This window comes from Euprymna scolopes, chromosome 24, assembly GCF_053919585.1.
Source record: "Euprymna scolopes isolate OS-2025 chromosome 24, ASM5391958v1, whole genome shotgun sequence".
NCBI lineage: Eukaryota > Metazoa > Mollusca > Cephalopoda > Sepiida > Sepiolidae > Euprymna > Euprymna scolopes.
This window is the reverse complement of record NC_136505.1, coordinates 101,216,311-101,241,195: the sequence shown is the minus strand read 5'-3', so window position 1 is coordinate 101,241,195 and position 24,885 is coordinate 101,216,311. Positions and strand designations below refer to the sequence as shown.

Below are 24,885 nucleotides of genomic sequence, written 5' to 3'. Positions count from 1 at the left end.
CTAATAGTAAATAAGCAAATATACACACATCTAATTAACAAATAATAGATGTCTATTATGGAGAATTAGTATAAGTTCGATCAGATTCAATGTGATTTATTAATTAATCAGGGTAGATCGATTTCGCAATTTTGTATTGAACAGGGTGATAGGAAAGTATCTCTCGATTATTAACTTAATTTATTACTCACAGCTAAAATATGGAAAAATATGCATCTAATAAAACAGATGTCTAGCACTAACAAAAAACAAAACGAAGAAAATTATAATATAAATCTCCCTGTGCGTTTAAAAATGCATATGATATAAAGTAATTTTCAGATCGTAAACTGCTTCAACTATTTCCGGGACTGATATACCACCCATCTTATATATATATATATATATATATATATATATATATATATATTTATTACACACACGCAAACGACTTCCCTTTATATAATAGATAGCAAGGCAAGGTACTCGGCATTGCTCGGTGTCATGAAGAAATAATCAAAAAGGGTGATTAGAATAGTAATGGAATTAAAAAAAATAGATAAAAAACCTTGAGATCAATATATGCATAGAACAGAAAAGAAATAAGACAATGCATTTTTTTTAATGAAAAATGATTTTATTCAGAAATAAACGGCCTCGGACTCAAGTGGTTCACATGCCGGTATCTTCCACTTTTATACGTGGGTTCTCTTTTACTAGTGTCGGGACGATTATTCGGAATGGGGAAGCGAAACAAAATGGAAACGTTTTGGCATATCTTGGCAAAAAAAATTTTTTTTCCGATGCTAAAAACGATTTTTTTTTCATAGCTTTATTTGTTTGAAAAATTAATTTTTAAAAGCTCGTATTAAATGGTAAAATAATAAACATTTGATTTTTAAACTACGAGAAAAACTAAACTCCATGGATCACCTTATGTGTTTCCACGTTTGGGAAATTATATGCGCATTATGTAATGATTTTTGCAGTATCTCCTATATAAAAAGACAACTTAATATTAAGAAATTTAAAAGAATCCGAATCGCTAAATCAGAACAGAATCGGTAAAAATATTGGAATCGTCACTATTTTTACCCGAACACTAATTAATCAACAACTGTCTGCTTACGTCTCCTGATCTCAGTTCTGACACAAATAAAAATATGATAGTGAATTTAGTACTTGCTAAATTGTGACCTATAACGACTGCCTCTAGGGGTTTTCCTTGAGCTTAGGGAATAACTGCAAGGAGCAATATCTGAACTACAGAGAGGGTGAGAAACTGTCTTGATGTCATCTTAGTCAGGACAACGTTTTTTTTTATATTCCTTGAGTGGCCTCTGGGTCTTGATAATGTGGTGATGCCTATGTAAAAAAAAAAAAAAAGCTTGGGACAAACTTCGCGCAAATCTTCTGCATATTCAGTTTCTCGCGAATAATAGTGTTTATAGTTCCCACACTGGCATCAAACTGTACATTTATTGTCTCTATAGACACACGACGGTTCTTATCCATGAAATTCTTCTGTTGGCAAATCAACTCTAGTGTTAGGACTCCATTACTCCTCTCACACCTCACCATCCTTCAGACTGTGCCTTCTTTGAATCTAATATGCAACAAAAAAATTGATGATCGATCCATGCAGGTTCAGGTTGTTTTGTTTTACGGCATATCAACCCTTTTCAGGTTATTTAATGCCAAATCCAGTGATTTTGAAGAACCATTTTTTAATAGAATATGTGTTTTGTTTTTTTTTCAAGTCGGTTTCTATTTAACCCAGAGTTGGGACCCTAACGGGCACTATCACTCCTGGTCAGAGTGAACCTGGGAGCAATGGCAATTAAAGGGTGGCTCAAAGCCCTCAAGATGGAGCGTCGCCATCGGATATTGTTTAAGGTCATATCCAGGACCTCGATTCATGCAAGACGGTCCACAAGCAGTCTGAAACATTCCATACGTATTTTGTGTGTTTTTGCAAGTTTAAACCGAATTTTATTGCTTATCGTTCTTATAAAGTGTCCTGGCATCCAGATTGCATTTTTGAAATTCACTAGCTGTGACAATCGGGCTTTAGTAAGGTATATTCCAATTCCTGCTGCAGCTGTTCATTTGAATCTGAAAACAAAAATTCGTCAATCATCTCAAAATGTATAGCAATAAGATATTGAATTTTCAAGAGTATACGACAATTTTAAATGCCTGTACAAAAAAGTCTAGAAAATTATTGTAGGCACTTTGTACATCATTAAACATACGGTCAGCAGCCGACTTAATCACCAATTCCGATTCTTTGCTGAACGCGTTATTGGAAAATTATTGAAACTTGTTTTAGTTATAGAGGTTCTATTTTAGGATTATTCGATGAAATAAGCGATTTCCAATAGGGGAAAAAATGTGATCATACTAAAAACTATGAATTAAAATAAGCTTATATGTTAAATAGATTTTCCAATGAAACGGCAGTTTTTTTTTTTTTTTTTTTTTTTTTTTTTTTTTTTTTTTTTTACACAGGTATCACCACATAAAGGCCAAGAGGCCACTCAAGGATAAGGGCTAAAGAGTGTACAGTAGAAAATGCACAATATAGTAATCATTAATAATGAAAATTCGGTAAATTTGATAACGGCTCATAAAGAACTTATTTACGTTAGACTTGAACACAACCAGATTGTAGTCAGCCGGAAAGCAGGAAAACGGAAGACAATTCCACAGGCGTACAGTTCTAAGAAAGAAGCTTTGTTCACGGAATCTACGTTTAGGTTTAGGCACAGATAAAGAGTGGGGGGAATTATTGATAGGGTTTTCAGCTAGACGAGTGTTTCTTGTGAAAGTTAGGCGAGGGGAGACCATAGACTGAAGCTCATTCGAACACTTTCCATGAAAATAACGATACATCAGAGACAAATTCGCAACATCTCTTCAGTGAGATAGAGGTTGCAGGGAAGAGTAAAGGACATCTCCTACGAGGCTACAAAGTCTATTTTGAACTATCAAGGCAGGACAGGTCCTTTCTAGCAGCTCCTGTCCAGATGTGGCAACAGTATTCCATCCTTGGACGTACCTGGCTCTTATATAGATAGAGAATTGCATCAGCAGTGAGATATCTACCGGATCGATAGAAAGATCCCACCATTTTTCCAGCGGCCTTGGCAACAGATTTGATGTACGTGTTCCATTTAAGATCAGGAGTAATGGTCAAGCCCAGAAGCTTGTAAAAACTTGAGGCCTCCTGAAGACGAAAGCCATTTATTTCAATTGATGCCAGATGTGGATCAGAATGTTGATGATGTAAAGAGAGCAGCTTTTTTTTTTTGGCAGTTAAAAGTTTCAGAATAAAAAAAACCTACTGACTGATATGACCATATAAATCGCAATATTTTCTTTTTTTTGTGTCTTTATTTTCTTTTTAAAGCCGTCTGCAGGAAATTCGGGTTCAAAGCCCCCGTCCTACCTCACAATGTTATGGATTTTTATAGCTACCCTCACTTAAAATGACTTCGAATCTAGAGACACACAAAACAATCCTGAAGTTATACCATCGATATTCCAAATATCTTGTATACAGATAGGTTTCAAGTCATAAACGATTTTCATTCAATAAACGATTTCAAATAAAAAAAATTAAAAAGCGGGTGATGTGTTATTATGTACTATGCAGAGATGTACGGTTTATGTGAAATAAGTCTCGGTCGTTTTCTTGGTGCATCGCCCGAAAAAGCACCAACAAGAGTCGCATGACCATGAAAAATCTGAAGTAATTTTATGAGTAGTAAAAAACATTTTAATTGCTCAGTTCAATATATTTTTTTAAAATTATTTCGAATAAGAAGCAGAAAATGTGATACTATCTGACAATCATTATACACACACACAAAGTTGGTGCAGAAATAATGTTTTATATAGTTGAACGTCAAACGACATTATTTTTGCACCAACCTACGTGATATATATATCATATATGTGTGTGTGTGTGTGTGCACGCGCATGCCCATATGTAAATTATATTGTTTTCCAAGAGCATCACCAGAAAAGGTTGCTCACAAAAAGATCACCTACGTAAATCTCAAGCAAGCGGAAAACTATAAAAAAAACCCAAAACAACTTTAAATAAGTGATATAATACGTTGATAAAAATACAAATAAATGCTCGCCAATGGTTGGTTGATTTTTGTTTTACGGTATATCAACCGTTTTATACAGATTTATATCGTCGGTTTTGGCATTTATACTCTGGCATCTCAACCGATACGTCCTTCAGTCTCCACAAGGACAAAATAATTTGGTAATCGTTTGACAAGATCAATATATAAAAATATATATGTAAAAAGATCTGCAGTTAAGAGAGCATGCAAAATATAAGAGGTATTATGAGCTTTGATAAATGAGTAGATAATCAGATGAAAGATTTGATATCATGCGAAATAGAACGATATTAAATGGAATATTAACCTCGAGCAATTTTTTTATAATTCTAATAAAATTTTAACTGCGCCATTACTTCTAGCTCAAGATTTTTATATACTCAGATGTGGCGCCTATCTTTAACCACACACACACACACACACACACACACACACACACACACACACACACACACACACACACAAGGGGGGAGCAGTATAGATTCCGAGCTATCGTCATATTAGGCCTGGCGAGGTACACCGACTTCTTCCAAAGGACAAAGTTTACAGGAAACATATTCATGAGTGAATCCAAGCCGCATGGATACTCCGGTCATACAATGACCACATATTGCGCCTAGCATTCCAAAATGGTCAGCCATCTCATACTGACCAGGCTTCACGTCGCTTTAATCTGATCTAACGAGAACCAGTGTTTCAACGCACGCAACGGTTTACGAAAGGTCATTTGTAAAATCTGTTTGGTCGTTAGTTAGCGATTTTAATAACATTACATATCAACACTAAGAGTTTTTTCTATTAAAAACACGATTAGAAATAAAGTTTTTAAAATGTAATAATAGTTAAAGCTAAACTAAAAATATTTGTATGCTCTTGGTTGTGGAAAAGTCTTCAGAAAAACGAGCATTATTTGTAAATTTTCTTTTGTTTTTTATTTTTCTAAATATTTTCCGACCGCACGCACCCACATGACTTAGGACTAAATTACATGGAATTTTAAATTGAATCGGGGGTGTAGTGGGGGTTGAATTCTTATTTTAATCGTAGAGGTGCGATTTTACGAGGGACATTAAATGGCGAGGAACTTCACTAAATGAAGTCATTGTATGTTCACAGAAGGCTTTAACAGCCAGACACTGCAGCGAAATATGCTTTATAGGATTCGGCAAAACACCAATTTTTTCTAGTCTACAAAGGAGGCAATATTCGTCATATTTAACCGTGCGGAAATCGAAGCCGTGATCGATTATCAAACTAGTCAGCTTCAGCGATACGGATGCAGTTTCGATCAAATCGTGGAGTATAGTTTTGCCCAGTCTATCGGAGCTGTTGACGTTAGCCCTGTACACGACCAAGAGAGGTTCAATCATACGTGGATTCAAGACGGCACATTTCTGGAGTAGACTTTTCTGACAAGGACCACGAAGATCCAAGTTTATCAGACGCTTCATCGAGTCGTAAAACCAATTTGCATTTTCTGGAAACTTCCAGTATATCTGTTCCCCACTCCTGCTAACTATAGCCACTAAGTAGTCTACCTTAAAACCATAGACGCTTCGTTCTTGCCACGTCATCCGATGTAACCGGGCTTTAATCTGTTCGGTATAACGTACTAGCAGTTTCAACATTTCTAGTCCATAGGACTTTTGTAAATTACCTGAATTAAAAAAACGCACAACTGACAAGCTAGCGTGAACCAACATTCGAAAAACATCTCTATCTTCCATGGTTTCTAGTTCCCTTAAGAAAAACTTGCATAACTTTATATATGTCTTAGCGACATTGACGTTCCATGTGGCTATGGTATAGATATGGGCGGTATACAACGAAAATTCTTCCATCGAATCTAAGAACAATAATGGCGGAATATCTTCGTCGTTAAAAAGGTTAATAACTTCCTTCAAGTGCCCTGCTTTACGTGGAGTTTGAAACATCGGAGTTCTTCTCGATTTTCTACGGAGTGTTAACGCTTCCTCCCAAAATTTACGCGCTTCTGTTGGTTCACCAATGATATTGTACTCACAGCTATACATTTCATAAGCCATGGCGACTTGTTCCGTCGTATAAGAGCCCTTTTCGATTACTTTGTCCATAATACGCCGAGGAGAAGACGATACTGCATGAAACAATGCATCCGTGCCTGCATCCCCAATTAATCTGACTTGCGTATCTTTGAGACCGAGTAGAAATATAGCCAATGTAGGCATGTCGCGTTTAAGCGCCTGGACCAAGCAAGTCTCGCCATGATTGTTTGTCAGATTTACATCCGCGCCTGCCGACACGAGTAGCTTGAACAATTCTAAATTTTTCATTGAAACCATTAAGCAAGTGTCCCCCTTCGAGTTTCGACTATTCGGGTTCGCCCCGCGTTCGAGTAAGATTTTTGCAATTTGAAACCTCTCATCCTTGCACGCAGAATAAAGCGTCATTCCGATATCGGCATGAAAATCCAAGAGCATGGTGACAAGAGTCGGAGAATTGACGAGGGTCGCATTAGCGATACAAGTTATTTTTTTTCCGTCAATCAAACCAACGCTGTTTGGATCGGCTTTGCAGTGTTGTAAAAAGTATAGAGCGATTACAAAGAGCTTCTTAGTGACTGCTAGGAAAAGCAGCGATGAATCCTGGTGCTTGATGGCCAGAATAAAACGTTTTTGTTCGAGAGGATAAGACCTGATGATGTTAAGGGCTCTCCACTCCTCGCCCAATCTAAGATGTTCAGCAATGGTCCGAGATATACTCCAAAGACTCATCATGGATTCTGAAATAAAACAGGGGTGTATGTTCTTAGGGAAAAGCAATAAATTCGAATTCCAAATAGTAAGTAATTGATATATTACACACCTGGCCGGAAGAAACAAAACTGAAAAAAAGGAAGGGGAGGGCGCAGAGAGATGCGGGAGGGGGGGGGGGAAGAAGAGATGCGGGAGGGGGGGGGGGAAGAAGAGATGCGGGAGGGGGGGGGGAAGAAGAGATGCGGGAGGGGGGGGAAGAAGAGATGCGGGAGGGGGGGGAAGAAGAGATGCGGGAGGGGGGGGAAGAAGAGATGCGGGAGGGGGGGAAGAAGAGATGCGGGAGGGGGGGAAGAAGAGATGCGGGAGGGGGGGGAAGAAGAGATGCGGGAGGGGGGGGAAGAGAGATGCGGGAGGGGGGGGGGAAGAGAGATGCGGGAGGGGGGGGGAAGAGAGATGCGGGGGGGGGGAAGAGAGATGCGGGAGGGGGGGGGAAGAGAGATGCGGGAGGGGGGGGGGGAGAGATGCGGGAGGGGGGGGAGAGATGCGGGAGGGGGGGAAGAGAGATGCGGGAGGGGGGGGGGAAGAGAGATGCGGGAGGGGGGGGGGGAAGAGAGATGCGGGAGGGGGGGGGGAAGAGAGATGCGGGAGGGGGGGGGGGGAAGAGAGATGCGGGAGGGGGGGGGAAGAGAGATGCGGGAGGGGGGGGGAAGAGAGATGCGGGAGGGGGGGGGAAGAGAGATGCGGGAGGGGGGGGGAAGAGAGATGCGGGAGGGGGGGGGAAGAGAGATGCGGGAGGGGGGGGGGAAGAGAGATGCGGGAGGGGGGGGGGGAAGAGAGATGCGGGAGGGGGGGGAAGAGAGATGCGGGAGGGGGGGGAAGAGAGATGCGGGAGGGGGGGGGGAAGAGAGATGCGGGAGGGGGGGGGGAAGAGAGATGCGGGAGGGGGGGGGGAAGAGAGATGCGGGAGGGGGGGGGGAAGAGAGATGCGGGAGGGGGGGGGAAGAGAGATGCGGGAGGGGGGGGAAGAGAGATGCGGGAGGGGGGGGGAAGAGAGATGCGGGAGGGGGGGGAAGAGAGAAAAATGGAGAAAAGGAAAAAAAGATCAATGAAAGAGGAGGGTTAAGAAAACCGAATAGATGACAAGAGTAAAAGGGAGAGAAATTAATGAAAAATGCGATAGAATTGTTACGCAACAAATTAAAATAAACTAAAAGTTCAGAGTTGCAAAAACATTTGTTGTGCATAAATATAGTCGTAAACAAGGAAACATTTATTTTAACAAAAAATAAACAAAACAATACTTAAAAATATGAAATATGTTTTTTGTACTACAAGAAATTTGAAAGCGTTTTGCTAGGTCTAATGTTTTGATTTAGAAGAAATGATGAGTAAAAGAATATTAAAGTAAATTCTGTTGTCAAAGAGAAAGACATCTTTATATTTACCGAAAGGCCAACGTTTTTTCGAGGGAGGGAGGTAATCAGTTCTTTTAAACAGGTTCCTTCGGCTGGAGTATCCTAAGAATTTCGCCGAAATCAGCGTCTTAGAAGAGGCACTCTTAATTGCATAACTGAATGTTCTTTTATAGGTTTGATGGATGGAACATTTTAGAAGCTCTCAAAACAGAATTCTTTAATATATATAATATAATAAAATATATATTATAATACATAATAAAATATATATTATAATACACAATAAAATATATATTATAATATATAATAAAATAAATATATAATAAAATATATATTATAATATATATAATATATATATAATATATATACATAATATATATTTTATTATATATATAATATATATAATATAATATATATAATATATATATAATATATAATATATATAATATATAATATAATATATAACTGCACGCCTGTGGAACTGTTCCGTCTGCCTGCTTCCCACCGGACTACAACTTGGATGTCTTCAAGTCCAATGTTAACAAATTCCTAATGAACCGCCCCCTTAAGTAAACACTTCATCAAATCTCCACACAAAAAGGAAAAGGAAACAAAAAGGAAAAGGAAACAAAAAGGAAAAGGAAAAGGAAAAGGAAAAGAAAACGGAAAAGGAAAAGAAAACGGAAAAGAAAACGGAAAAGGAAAAGAAAACGGAAAAGAAAACGGAAAAGGAAAAGGAAATAAAGGAAAAGGAAATAAAGGAAAAGGAAATAAAGGAAAAGGAAATAAAGGAAAAGGAAATAAAGGAAAAGGAAATAAAGGAAAAGGAAATAAAGGAAAAGGAAATAAAGGAAAAGGAAATAAAGGAAAAGGAAATAAAGGAAAAGGAAAAAAAGGAAAAGGAAAAAAAGGAAAAGGATAAAAGGAAAAGGATAAAAGGAAAAGGATAAAAGGAAAAGGATAAAAGGAAAAGGATAAAAGAAAAGAAAAGGATAAAAGAAAAGAAAAGGATAAAAGAAAAGGATAAAAGAAAAGAAAAGGATAAAAGAAAAAAGGATAAAAGAAAAAAGAAAAGGATAAAAGAAAAAAGAAAAGGAAAAAAGAAAAAGGAAAAGGAAAAAAGAAAAAGGAAAAAAGAAAAGGAAAGGAAAAAAGGAAAGGAAAAAAGGAAAAAAGGAAAGGAAAAAAGGAAAGGAAAAAAGGAAAAAAGGAAAGGAAAAAAAGGAAAAAAGGAAAGGAAAAAAAGGAAAAAAGAAAAGGAAAAAAGAAAAGGAAAAAAGAAAAAAAGAAAAGGAAAAAAGAAAAAAGAAAAAAGAAAAGGAAAAAAGAAAAAAAGGAAAGGAAAAAAGAAAAATAGGAAAGGAAAAAAGAAAAAAGGAAAGGAAAAAAGGAAAAAGGAAAGGAAAAAAGGAAAAAAGAAAAGGATAAAAGAAAAAAGAAAAGGATAAAAGAAAAAAGAAAAGGATAAAAGAAAAAAGAAAAGGATAAAAGAAAAATAGGAAAGGAAAAAAGGAAAAAAGAAAAGGAAAAAAGAAAAGGATAAAAGAAAAAAGGGATAAAAGAAAAAAGGGATAAAAGAAAAAAGAAAAGGAAAAGAAAAAAAGAAAAAGATAAAAGGAAAAGAAAAAAAGAAAAAGATAAAAGGAAAAAAGAAAAGGATAAAAGGAAAAAAGAAAAGGATAAAAGGAAAAAAGAAAAGGATAAAAGGAAAAAAGAAAAGGATAAAAGGAAAAAAGAAAAGGAAAAAAGAAAAAAGGAAGAGCTACCGAGTTCCAAATGCCCTACCATTCAATTTGAAATTTATTTATCTTCAAAGTGCACTTTTATAAAATTTACGAAGTAAGGTATAAAAATTTAATTTAAATTGAATAAAAAAATTACCTTGGATTTATTTTCTGTAATGTACATTCTGTTGCACTTTAAAAAATCATTGAAAATTTTATATCTATATCATTAATTGCTAAATGAAATGTTTTAAATTGCAACAGAATGTACATTACATAATATAAATTCAAGGTAATTGTTTGATTCAATTTAAATTAAAATTTATGCTTTTGTAAAATTTATACAAGTGCACTTTGAAGATAAATAAATTTCAAATTGAATCTTGTACCTGTATTTTTACAGCCTATAGTAAAAACATTTTGTTTAACAATTTTCATGCCTTGGATGAAATGCTTTTCTAACTTGTATCTTATCTTTTTAAGATTATATTTTAAAACTCTCCTCTCTAATTGATCTATTTCAGTTTGTATTTCTCCTCACACCACAACTCATTTTTGAAACCCCCTATTTGTAATGAGAAAATCTGAATTTTTTTAACAAAAACTTCAAAATAACATTTTTAGATAAAATTTTTTAAAACTTCTTTCAGAATAGAAAATCTTTAAAATTTAATAAGGAACATATTTCATATAGGTTTCATTAACAAATATTCAGTACATAATGAGAAATATGGAGATGAAAATTTCAAAAGGAGTGTATAACTGGTTACGGTCAATAGTAGTCCTCGCCATTGTTATTGTTATTCTATTATTATTAAAAACATTTTGTGTCCTGCTCTTTCGTGCGAGGACTAATGTAAGCATATTTTGCGACCGGGCAACGCCGGGCAGCGTGCTAGTAAATAAGATGTTATCGGTGCCAACTATCAGTCACCATAATCGGCAATTTCAAGATCAACGGAACACAAATCAAGCTTGAATTAATGCCAGTTTAACATTTTCGGAAAAACTTGGGTGTACGTTATCAGACGAAAACACTAGATTTTATTAAAATAATTAAAACACGCTTGTACAGTTTAACATCTCCGTGCTATTTTTAAAAAAGCCATTCTTTAACTTTTTTAAAACTTTTTTTTTGGGGGGGGTTAAATAATCTGATATAACAGCAAGGGGAGACTTGATTCTAAATATTTCTCATGTTATATCTCCCCTCTTTTGGAATTAGGGTACGATTATGAATCTTATAACAAATAATCCTTATACACTCTGAAATTTACTTATGTATGAAAACCGAAGAGGGGAGAAAATATGAAAAATATTTGGAATCAAGTCTCCCCTTACATTTATTTCAGATCATTTCAAGCCATAGCAAGTTTTAGTCTTTCCTCCATCGAAGCCAGAGGTTTTAGGGAAATAAGATATTTTGTAATTCATATGCAAAACTAGGAAAACAAATGACTATGATTGAAACATTTTATGCTGTAAAAAATGCCAAAAATAAGCTCTTGAAGATAGATTATTCCCTTAATGTGCGACCTTACGGGAAGCCCACTACACAATTCAGGTCATTACCTTTCCAACGAGTCTTCATTTGTTAAATACCGATGAATATTTGACGAGATTTGGAACTTATAACATTGCAAAAACAGGTGGTTATATACATATGCCAGTGCCTTTAAGAACTCTGTTCTTATCGTTGAGCTTTTTACAATGGAAATAAAGTCAGCCACTTGAGCTTGCATGCACAGATCATTTTATAACCGTCAGATCACTTTGACAGACGTTAAGACATTTAAAAATAAATATTTAAATTTCAACGATATTTCTTGGTTATGGGCCGAGACGGTTTGTTCATTGCTACTGGAGTAAGAGATGACTTCGTTCCTGGGTTCGAATCTCCTGACCGGCAGTAATCGTGTCCCCCTGTACTGATGATTCCCGAAAAGATGGAGCACTAGTGTCATATATATATATATATATATATATATATATATATATATATATATATAAATTATAATAAGTTTACCAAGGTAATCAAAATGGTAAACTTAAAATATTATAAATATTAAAGAGTTAATATTTACAAGTAAAGTAATCTCAACCAGATGTAAAAGCTAAATAAAACCGAAAAGGAAATAGAGCTTATAATATGAACAAATGATTAATAAAATGTTAAAAACATCTTGAAAAAGAGTTAAAAACATATTTAATTTTAAAAAGGAAGCACAAGATAAGGAGATAGTCCTTAATCCGCGGAGTTTCGAAGAAACACTCTTTCTCATCAGAGGGCAAGAATTAGCAAAATGCAGGATCGGATTTTGCATGTAAAAGTATTTAATGAAACCACAAGTAAGTCTTACTTGGTTAAAAAAGGGGGGAGGTAAGGGGAATAGGAAGTAAAAGAAAAAATAAGATTTCACATGAATGGAAATCATGTGAAATTTTATTTTCAACCTCCCATGTTAAGAACGGCTTTCGGAATAAACACTCTTTGCAGGTTGGACAACCAGTACACATTGACCAAACTTGATTTACTTACTAAGAAAATTAGACATTTTAAAATCCCCTGGGGAGAACTTGTCCTAATTTTTATTAACACTATTAGCCCTAGCAACATTGCTAAAAAGACAACATGGCCGATATTTCGGCATTCTAATAATACGTTATCAAATAATTTTGCTAATCGCCTCTCGTTTTTTTTTTTTTTGGGCTAATTATTGCTTAACTGGTCCAGCTTCAAAAGGTTAGTTTGGAGGCAAACAAGAAAATCCGTTTACATTAAACAAACTCTCAGCACTTTTTTTTTATTATTCAATTTTCACCCCAAACAAGGCACAGTGCCACTTTGAAGCAGAGGGCTACTATTAGGGAATTAATTAGCGGGGTCATTATGAGGGGAGAAGAGTAGAAAGATGTTTGTTAACATTACACTTGAACTTCTGCATATCATTGCAGTTGGGAAAGCAGAATCCCGGAAAGGAGTTCCAAAGACCTGCAGTTCTGGGGAAGAAACTATTGGAGTAAAAGTCTTTCTTGCACCTATGGGATCTCTACTGTAAAGGGATGAGACTTAGTAGCTTGTCGGGTTTGTCGGGGGTAGTTACGTCGGGGAGGTACAAGTGTTTGCAGTTCGTCAGAGCATTCACCATTAAAGTATTTGTAAAACAGGCAGAGGGATGCAACATCTCGTCGATGGGACAGAGGTTGAAGCCTAGATGACAGTTCAGGACCTATCAGGTTGGCAACTCTTTTTTGAACCCTGTCCAGGAGCGAGAGACAAGCAGCAGATGCACCAGCCCAGATGTGACAACAGTACTCCATACATGGGCGAATGGTTGCCTTATAGAGGTATAGGATACTGTCAGGCGTAAGTAGTTTTCTAGCACGGTAGAGGGAGCCAACCTTCCTTGCAGCAGCCTTGGCAATGCTCTCAATGTATCTATTCCAGTTCATATTCCCTGTAAACGTTAGGCCGAGGAGTTTAAAAGAAGTACTTTCAGGCAATGTGTTCTTGGCCATTGTTATTGGAGGTAGAGAAGGTTTCTTGTAGTTATTGAAGGAAACAAGCTTAGTCTTAGCAGCATTGAATGTGACCAACCATTTTTGTCCCCATTCCACTATGGATTGGAGGTCGTCCTCTAGTGTTTCTGCCATTTCCTTGGATATGTGTTCATTTGTTTTCCCCTCATATCTGTTATAGAGAGTGGTGTCATCGGCAAATATACCCATCTCCGAAACAATATTATCAGGGAGGTCGTTTATGAATATCAGGAATAATAGAGGTCCAAGGATAGACCACTGAGGTACTCCCGCATTTATGTCATATTGTTTGGATGTATGTCCGTCGAGGACAACTTTGATTTTTCTATTACTTAAGAAGGATTTTATTACATTATGAATTCTTCCAGCGATTCCATATGATGTAATTTTCCTTAGAAGACCATCGTGCCATACCCTGTCAAAAGCCTTAGATATATCAAGGGCCACCGTTCTACCCTCCCCTGTTTTATCCAATGAACGGTATATACGTTCAGAAACTAACGTTAAGATATCTGCTGTTGAACGGGCTTGCCTGAATCCATATTGTTTGTCAGTCAGGAGTTTAGCAGCTGTTAGGTGCTGGACTAGGGCTTGATTAACTAAGGACTCAAATATTTTGGCGAAAAGCGGGAGGAGGCTAATGGGGCGATAATTTAGTGGGTCAGTTCTTTCACCAGAATTCTTGAAGACTGGTACCACAGAGGCGGTTTTCCAGCAGTCGGGAAAACAAGATTCGTTAAGGCATTTATTGTAAAGTTTGGACAGAACTGGAGCAATCTCGGCAGAGCATTTTTTTAATAGCACAGCCGGGATGAGATCTGGTCCACATGCTTTTGAGGTGTCTAGGTTTTTTATAATTGCATGTACCTGAGAAGGGGTGATTTTCAAATCGTCAAGTGTGGCGTCGGTTCGCAGAGGAAAATCAGGGAGTGAGTGGTGTACCGAGTTCAGTGTGGAGTTTGAGGCAAACCGACTGGCAAGCAGATTAGCCTTGTCAGTTGCCGTGCAAGCAACCTCATGATTGTTTGTTAGTGGGGGAATAATTGACTGTCCATTATTAACTACGCTGTTGTAGATTTTCCAAAAATCCCGGGTTCCTAATTTCTGTGCTTCGATGCGCTTTTTGGTGGTTTCAGAGTAATCTGTCTTAGCTGTGTCTATCACTCTCTTACAATTATTTCTAGCTTCTATAAACTTCTGTTTATTTGAGCTGGACTTATGTCGGTTGAATCTGCGGAACGCATGCTGCCTTTGACAAATGGCAGCTGCACAAGCAGAAATAAACCATTGGGGAGAGTGGGGCTTGCTATAGAATTTCCGTGCGGGAACATGTGCTTCAATAGCAGTTTTGAACCATTCAGTTGTCTCATTTGCACACTGTTCCGCTGGAAGAGTAAAGATATTTTGCCATGGGGCATCTCTGATGAGCTCCCTGATGGCTTCCCAATCAGCCTTTTTGTAATACCTCGTTGTTTTGAGAAGTGGGTCTTCAGTTTTAGGGAGAGAATTTAGGCTGATTTCTACCATTATCACAGCGTGATCAGCATTCCCGAGTGGGCTGTGGGCATTTGTTGTACAGTCATTGGGAACCGTTGTCAGAAAGAGATCTAGAAGCGAGGCATATTGATCGTGCTGGTCTGGGAAACGTGTCGGAAATGTAACCAACTGAGATAGGGAATGAGATATAGAGAAGCTATGAGTTGCGCTACCAGCTACGTCTGTGTGCTTTGAGAATCCTAGCCAGTTACTGTGGTCGACATTGAAGTCACCAAATACATGTATTTGTGCGCTAGTATCGAGGGAGAGTGCTATATCTATGCTGTCTGAGACTTTGTTTATTAGGGTACAATCTTGGTTTGAGGGAGAGCGGTAGAGAAAATACAAGTAGCTAATATTGTGTTGCATATTTAGTCTGAAGCACATAAAGGCCTGGCCCTCTGATTCTAGTTTTATTTCTCTAGTTAGGGGGAGGGTGTTTCGAATATAGACTCCAAGTCCATGCATATGTCTGTCCGAGTCCTTACGGTAGAGTGGGAGATAACCAGGCATGTTAAAGTGGTTAGAGGGAATGGAGGAGTGAAGGTTAGTTTCACTTAATGCTAAGATATCCGGGGTGTTTACAAAGAGAAATGACTCAACATCATCTAGGTTAGTTCTAAGCCCGCGGATATTAGTAAATGCAAGCCTCAAGGGAGGAGGCAGGTTGGTTTTCTTTGAGTTTGGTCCTGGTTTAAACGTAACTTTTGCTTGAGCTGTCATTTCATTTTATTTTATTTAAAAGTTTCAGTTAGGGTGGATGAGTGAGGGGGTGCTGGACAAGTAGTTGTGCAGAATACCAGACATGCAATACAAGTAGACCATCAGCTGTCCTCACCCACAGGATTGTGGCCTCAGGAAAGCCCACCGGGGATTAGTGCAGGGTCCCTTTCCATGCGCGACATGGCACTACAAACATCCCGATATTTTACAACTGTTGATGGAGCAGCCGCTCTAAGCGCTACCAAAGAGTTAGGGCTCCTGTACTATCAGTCGGAAACAGCAGCCAGGAACTGTCAATCCGGTACCCTCAATCCACTAGGCAAAGCCAACCCAGTACAACTGCACCGACATATATGGCACTGAAGCACCCCACTGTTTCCAGTTTAGGGGGATGGGATGTGGTGGGAGTGGGGAAAAGCGGCATTCATTGCCCTAGTCAGGAAACAAGGTCAACCACTGGGTGATTCAGATGAGTCCCTGTGATAGTACCTCTACGCCTGGCCAATAGGCAAAGAAGGAGTATGAAAGCCGGGCGATAGACAGAGTCTATCTCCTCCTTAAGCAGTTTAGGTTTGCCAACCGGTGATTTGTTTGAGTCACCAGCTCTAGGAAGGTTGTCGTCCAGGACTGAAGAGGCCTCCTTCCCCTAGGTTTAGTTTCAGAGTTTTCCTTCTCCTAGACGGATGGCCTGGGAAGACCTACGGGTCCATCAGCTCCGAGGGGGTTCGCCCCGCGCCTGGGTCCTAATCCAGGTATTTCTGCGACCCCGCATGGGTAGTTAATATTTATTGGTTATTTAGGTTAATATCTCCTGGAAAAATCGGGCATTTAGGTTAGCTTCTACAGAAAATTTTCACTCCTCAAGCGTGGTTAAAAAAGGGCATTATTATGCTTTCCATTTTCATTTTTACTGGGAGAGGGTATAGGTAAAAATTCATGCAGTGGAAGCAGCTAAATTTGCTACAGTATTGGATCGAGAGAGACGAGTTAATGTATGGTTAGATATAGTTTTGTAAGTTTAGCAATGTATGGTTAGACATGGTTTAGTAGGTTTAGGAATGTATGGTTAGATATGCTTTAGTAGGTTTAGGATTAGGATAAAGTGTTAGAGTATGATCTACTTGCTATTAGAAATTCTGATTTGGTGCCCAAACCGGACATTTAGTAAGACTGAAAGATAAGATATGCTCAGTATAGATACAAGAGAACATTTGATATGGAGTACAGTTATACCTGATATATATAGGTTATTGCATATTCTGTAAGTATAGTTAAAGTATAGATGGATGGATAAGTAGTATTGTATACGAATGCATGGAATTTTAGACAATTTGAGTAATTTGAGTAAGTTGCCTTTAGACTACAACGAAGGAGAATGACTTCGCCTTTCTCTTAATACCCGGAAGTTTTTATTTCAATGAGTACCGGTTTAGTTTGTGTAATAATTATTGCAATACTATCTCTTAATAAAGAGATATTAATGCTTACTGTTCATTATAGATTACTTTAAGTCAATGTATAGGACTATGGCTGTAAGTACTTATGGAGAGAAGTTACTGTGCTGAAAGAAAAGTTATTTAGAAACCCATTCTTAACATTTCCCCCAACAACAATAAAAACTTTTTTTTTCTTTTTTTTTACAGTGATCACCACTTATCAAGGCCCGGAAGCCACTCAGGGATAAGGGTTATTGCAAGTACATTACGTAAGTTTGGAGATTTGATGAAGTGTTTACTTAAGGGGGCGGTTCATTAGGAATTTGTTAACATTGGACTTGAAGAATCCAAGTTGTAGTCCGGTGGGAAGCAGGCAGACGGAACAGAGTTCAACAGGCGTGCAGTTCTAAGAAAGAAGCTTTGTTCATGGAATCCACGTTTTGATTTAGGCACAGATATAGAGGGGGGGGGAAATTTTTCACAGTGGATTCAGCTAGACGGGTGTTTTTCGTGAAAGATTGGCGAGGGTGGGACCAGAGGTTGGAGTTCAGACGAGCACCTGCCATGGAAATAACGATAAAATAAGGATAGGCTCGCAACGTCTCTTCTGTGGGAGAGAGGTCGCACGAAGTCTATTTTGTACTCTGTCAAGGCAGGATAGGCTGTTTTTAGCAGCTCCTGCCCAGATATGGCAGCAGTATTCCATCCTTGGACGTACTTGGCTTTAACTTAAATTTAACTTGAATTTAACTTAAAAAGATGGGGATTTAGCAGAGAAGCAAACTAAGAGAAAAATTCAAATATACAATAATTGTTGCAGTAGAAAATAAAAATTACTTTTGTACCGAACTCATTTTTTCCTCTATTTAAATTTTTAATTTCATTTTTAATCTCAAATATTCTGTTTTTACGAGCGGGTTTTTAAACAAGATGGCGGCCAATAGTCTTCATGGAAAACAAACCTGCCACTATCTTATTTGCAAAACCGCCCTTAAAAACCGAATATTCAAGATTAAAGAATGGCATTAAATAAATAAAAAATGAACCAGTAAATGTTGGATCTGGCAATGTTTATTATATATTTGAATTTTTAAAAACCTTTTTCGTTTGTTGGCTTCTGATGAATTCCCGAAAATACTTTTTTGTTAATAGCACGGTACCTTCTCTCCATAAGCACTAAATTCTCTCCTGCCAAGAAGCGAATTCTGTTACTCCGGTATTTACACCAAACCTTGAGATTCTGTCAATATTCGGGACAGACATCGTATGTACTAAAATGTTCTTTGTTTCAAGTACCGAACAAAAACGTCATAGCGTGTAATAGAACGAACACAAAAGGACATATAGTTCCTCTTTCAATCACGGCCAAACACCAGTTTTTCTGTAGGATTTTTTATCAATGGAGATTATCTGAAGGTACAGTTAAACGATCTTTCGCTCTTAAGAATGGAGTTTATACCCTTATTATTTAGAAATCCATTCTTAACATGAAGTGGAATTATTAACTATTCTGTTGCTAAAACAGAATGGAGATCCGTAAAAAAAAAAAAAAAAAAAAAAAAAAAGCTGATGACAAAATGGCCAAAAATTAAAATGCATAAATGTTACCAAAGGCAAAATAAATTACTCTTCCACATACCTGAATAAGTTTTGTGTATTTTAACGGAATTTTAAGCGTTTATTCAGTTAGAAAAACAAATAGTGTCGAATAGGTAAGTTAAACGGAGAATCAAGATGACCAACGAAAGAATGTGGTCTTCAGAGTGTCGATAATGGTTCACAAGTGGAAAGAAAAAAATACTGACAGAAATTCACCTAATAAATGTTATTGTGGTGAATTTCTATCATTATTTTGTTAATTTTTCCAATTTTGAACCATTGACACTCGGAAGACAGTATCATTTCGTTGGCCATCTTGATGTCCTGTTTAACTTATCTACTCGATACTACTGATCTTTCGAACTGAATAAACGCTTAAAATTCAGTGAAGATACACAAAATTTATCCAGATGTGTAGAAGAGTAATTTATCTTGCCTTTGGTAACATTTATCTGTTATGTATTTGAATTTTGTGCGTTTTTCTTCGTTGTTGGCTTCTCTGCTAAATAACCGCCTCCCCCCAAATTAATACCAAGTAAATAATTGTCAAAATATTATTGAATGTCGTTATCTCCACTCAAAGAAATTCATCAGTTCAAATTAAAATTTAGTTAATTGCGATAAAAAGAAAAAACGACGGTCATGCGTGTCACTTCTTGTCTCCGTTCGTTTTATAAAACTTTTCTAGTAGTTAAAAAAAAAAAAAAAAAAATCGATGGATCTTTGGTTATCGCCAACTTTGATTTTTGATACTCATACAATATTGCACCGCGTTGGGATATAGTAGGACCTCGGGATACAGAGGCCCTAGGATACAGTTTTTTTTTTTCATGATACGATGAGGAATGCGATGTTTTTTCGGCCCCTGGTTACTGTATTTGCCCCGCCTTACGATGTTATGTAATTATATACATGTGTATTATATACTGTACTGTATTTTGTTACGAGTTTTTAATGCTGTATCCCGGGGTTCTACTGTAATAAGTAGATTTAGAAACTCAGGGTTTGTATTACTGTACACAAATTCGAAAATGTTGTCAAAAAACAAATAAATGTTATCAAAGGCAAGAGAAGTTACTTTTCTGCCAAACTGGATATATTTTTTGTGTTTTTATTCAATGTAACATATTTATTCAGCTCGAAAAACATACAGTGTTTACCGATGTATTCGAAAATTCAAGATGGCGTCTCACACCCTCTTTAACACCGTAAGTTTGGAAAAAGGTGTTATAAATAAAAAAAACTATACAAAATACTATTAAAAACCCGCCGAATATATGTCAACCTATGTCACGGTAACATATATTGAGCGAGTTTTTAACAGTATTTTATCCGGTTTTTTATTTATAACATCTTTTCCCACACTTACCGTGTTAAAGAGAGAATCAGACGCCATCTTGAATGTTCCAATACATCGGTAAACACTATGTTTTTCGAGCTGAATAAACATGTTACATTGAATAAAAACACGAAAATTATATCCAGTTAGGTAGAAAAGTAACTTATTTTACCTTTGATAACATTTATGTGTTATATATTTGTTTTTTGACAACTTTTTCGAATCTATGTGTACAGTAATACAAACCCGAAACTCATTTTTAACGTGAGAAGTGGAGTATTGTGTAACCATTTTTTGTACTTCCATCTAACGATTTTATAAAAACAGGTATCATAAAAATTGAATTTAATATGAAAATATTCCAAACGTAGCCCTGTACAGTAAGTGCATAAGTACCGGATATCTTTTTTTTTTTTTTTTAGTTTGTGAACCAATGAATTTCCCGCGTGTAAATAATATCGACACCTGATAATACTTAAACAATTATTTGATCAAGTTACAGGACGTTTTGGGGGTACTAATGCGGAGAGTGATCCGCGCTATTTTTTGAAATCGTATTTCCACGTTTAATTAAAGTTTTATGATGTGTTTTTTTTTTATTAAATTGTAAGGTTAAAGTACATAATAGGTACAAAACACCCCCTCCCCATGTTAAGAATGACTTTAAATAATAACGTTATTATTTCAGCATGGATCACTCTCTGCATGAGTAACCTTTATTGAAATATGCCATCTTTGTTCCGTAACAAACACATCAGAAACATTTCTGCATTTTTTAATTTTTTTCGGTACTTGTACAGTTTAAGACATTAAAAAAATGAAAATATCGAAAAAACGTTATATTGTACGCATCTGTTTTGGACTGAAGATCTCAAAAAAAAAAAAAAAAAAAAAAAAAAAAAAATTCAATTAATTTGATCGAGTATTTTTTTTTTTTTTGTTTTACAGCGGAAAAACACGTTCTTATGAGAGCGCGTTGAAGCCAGCCATTATGGACTTTGTTAAACACACCACGGGGAGATAACTACAGTTAAAGCGCCGACGCTCCCATCTTTAATACAAGCCTTTCGTAAAAATCAAACTTTTTGCTCGGTATCACAGCATTGTTTTTTCGCTGTAAAAAAAAAAATTAAAAAAAATACTTGATGAAATTAAGTTAAATTTTTATTTCAGAGAACTTCGTTCCATAGCGCATACGTGCAATATAACCTTTTCAATATTTTCATTAGTACTAGTGCACTTACTGATCCACGCTATTTTAAAAAATCGTATTTCGAAGTTTGATTAAAGTTTTATGATATGTTTTTTTATTCAATTGTAAAGTTAAAGTACAGAATAGGTACAAAACACCCTCCCCTCCCCATATTAAAAATGGCTTTTTAAATAATAGTTATTTCAGCACAGATCAATAACTGCACTAGTACCTTTTCATTTTTTTATGTCTTGATTAAACTGTACAAGAACCAATTTCATTTTTTTTTTACAAATGTAATTCTAAAATTACATTTAATCCCTTTTTGAATAGATTTCAAAATCAGATTTTAGCTCGCCATTTTAAATTCTAAAGCATCTCAGCACGACGTTAATAATATAAAATATGGGTTTGTATTACTGTACACAGATTCGAAAAAGTTGTTAAAAAATAGATTCGAAAAAGTTGTCAAAAAACAAATATATAACAAATAAATGTTATCAAAGGCAAGATAAATTACTTTTCTACCAAACTGGATATATTTTTCGTGTTTTTATTCAATGTAACATGTTTATTCAGCTCAAAAAGCGTACAGTGTTTACCGATGTATTGGACAATTCAAAATGGCGGCCGATTCTCTCTTTAACACGGTAAGTTCGGGAAAAGGTGTTATAAATAATAAACTAGACAAAATACTATTAAAAAACCACCGAATATATGTCAAGTTATGTCACGGTAACAATTTCTAATAGTATTTTGTCTAGTTTCTTATTTATTACACCTTTTTCCGAACTTACCGTGTTAAAGAGAGAATCGGCCGCCATTTTAAATTTTCCAATACATCGGTAAACACTGTATGCTTTTCGAGCTGAATAAACATGTTAAATTGAATAAAAACACGAAAATTATATCCAGTTTGGTAGAAAAGTAATTTATCTTGCCTTTGATAACATTTATTTGTTATATATTTGTTTTTTGACAACTTTTTCGAATCTGTGTGTATAGTAATACAAACCCTAAAATATTCCTTCAAAACCATCAGAATTTACATGTCTTCTATTAACCATACTAACTCTAAAAAGGCGACAATACCATAATTCGGAGTGACAAAACAATTCTTACTTGATTTTTATTTTATTTTTAGGATGGGTGAGCCATTTTTGTTAAAGCTGTTCAACTTTTCAATTTCACCGTTCATTATCGACAACATAATATTTTACTGACCGAGATAAAATTATATCACATTCAATTGGAAATAAATTCTTACAATTGAACAAATTATTTTCAGTACTTATGCATTTTTATTACCATGCATTTTTTAAAATAGTATTTTAAAGTTAAATTCAAGTTTTACGTTATCTTTTATTAAATTAGGTTAAAGTAGAGAATAGTAAGAAAATACACTCCGTGTTAAGAATGGCTTTCTAAATAACGTTATTATTTCAACACGGTATCAAAAGTGCATAAGTACCACATTTAAATAAAAAATTTAATCTCTCACCTTACGTAAAAATAGATCCAGCTGTTATTTAAAATTTTAATATAAAAATTATTTTAAATTAAATCTGATTTACCTGTGATGACGTCACGTCTTGCTGAGCATAAAAACCCCCGTGTTCACCCGTTTTTTTCTGTTCTCTGTCTAAGAATTTCCAGTGGCCATATTTATTTTTATCTGTATTACATTTTACTAGGTAATCACAGTCCCGCACAAAATAAAACGTTTCGTAATTATAATACCAAAAATAAAAATGAAAGTTTTCGATTTTTTTTTTTAATTAAAATTTTATGTGAACCATTTAATTTTTACTATTGTCAAATTCGTTTTTTTTTTTTAATTTCCTCTTTGTACCCATTAAGACTAGAAGAAAGACTCGATGTTGCCCGGAGTTGGATGAGGTACACTCTGCTCCTTTCTATCCAGCTCAGAGGTACGTGCAAAATGAATAGCCGATGCTCAAAATGTATAAACGTTTTCACTCCTCCGTTTACTTAAAAATTCACCAAAAAACAGAAAATTAACCACTTTTAATAAAACTTTCAGTATTTATCAAATAATGAAATATGAAATAATGAATATAATAAACCCATTATTTTTATTTGGATGTAAGTGGAAATGTGTTATTTTGTTTAAACAACAAAAAAAAAAAAACACCTTTACTAAAGTTATGGTTTTCAGTAGTAAAAAATATTGTTCTTATGAAAATAAAGCATTGTCAATTGTAACAATAAAGAAGAAAAGTTATGGTCTTCAGAAGTAAACAATATTTTTTTTCATTTTAGTACTCTACAATATTTAGAATTAACTCGTTGCCCAGGAATTCATTTAAATGTTGAAATCTGAGCTCGTATAAATTGAATTCTTCCAGACTAATGTTCTCGTCTTGAGTGTCAATTTCACAACGTTTCAGCCGATATAATCTCCAACTTTCTTCACGTGTATATTGTGAAACTCGAGAATGTTTCGGCCAAACTCAAGAATTTGGACGGAATTTCGGACCCGGTACACAATGGTTAGAGTACTTAGAAAAATCAGTTGTGAAAGTAATATTCTCCCGAGCGTTGACGGTTCAATTTTTAATGTGGATGACCAAAAAAATACAGTTCGGAAGTCCTTAGGACATCTATCTAGTCATAGCCGATGACGAAAGAGCAAGCTGTCCCCCTAAAGTAAATAAAGGGTTCCGTTCGAAATCCCAAATTCCTGAGTTCGACAGAAAAAGTCCTTCCGTATTTCCTGCTCCCCTTACTGCACTGACATGCATAAGTTAAAATATCCTGGGAACAGCTATTCAACTTCTCACAACCCCCTTTTATCCCAAATAGTAGCTCCTTACGTCCAAGTGGCGCCTTGTTTGAGGTGAAATTGTGTAAAAAAAAAGAAAAGAGTTGGTCATATTTTTATCGAAAGCTAAACTACAGTATATACTGACCAATCAGCTTACTGGGCGCATTAGTTTTATTTGCCTTTTGATTTGGTTGGTTGTTTTTGTTTAACGGCATATCAACCCTTTTCAGGTTATTTAATGCCGAATCCGGTGATTTTGAAGAACAATTTTTTAATAAAATATATTTGTTTTTTTAAGAAAAGTTTTTTAATAGAATTTTTTTTTCAAGTTATGTTCTATTTAACCCATAGTCGAGACCCTAACGGGCACTACCACTCCGGATCAGAGTGGACCTGGGAGCAATGGAAATTAAAGGATTGCTCCACACTCCCCAAAGCCCGTAAGCTGGGGCCTCACCATCGGATATAGTTTAAGGTCATATCCAGGACTTTGCCTTTTGGAATGGTTTCTTCAGTTCTTTTAGTAATCACGGTCGGTGAGCAGAGAGACCCTTTGAAGCAACGAGAAAAAAGCATTCCTTCCTCTCTCTCTCTCTCTCTCTCTTTCTCTCTTTTCTCTCCTACTCTTGTCCATTAAATGCTCCATCATTGTTGATCTTGGCGCGACGATAATTGCTGACCGATATGCGAGTATCGTAAATTATTTTCGAGGACTTAGCTGAGAAACCAACAAACGA

At 36.1% G+C, this 24,885-nt stretch overlaps 1 protein-coding gene across 1 annotated transcript; it reads right to left on the bottom strand.

Moving 5' to 3' along the window:
* Nucleotides 1–3,509: 3,509 nt before the first annotated feature.
* LOC145246879 (uncharacterized) lies at nt 3,510–23,026 on the bottom strand. The gene is made up of 2 exons (XM_080108742.1): nt 22,935–23,026; nt 3,510–6,882 (listed from the first exon to the last, which is right to left on the bottom strand). The coding sequence occupies exon 2, from the start codon at nt 6,875–6,877 to the stop codon at nt 5,159–5,161; it is 1,719 nt and encodes a 572-aa protein (XP_079964868.1). The 5' UTR covers nt 6,878–6,882; nt 22,935–23,026; the 3' UTR covers nt 3,510–5,158.
* Between the last annotated feature and the right edge of the window lie 1,859 nt (nt 23,027–24,885).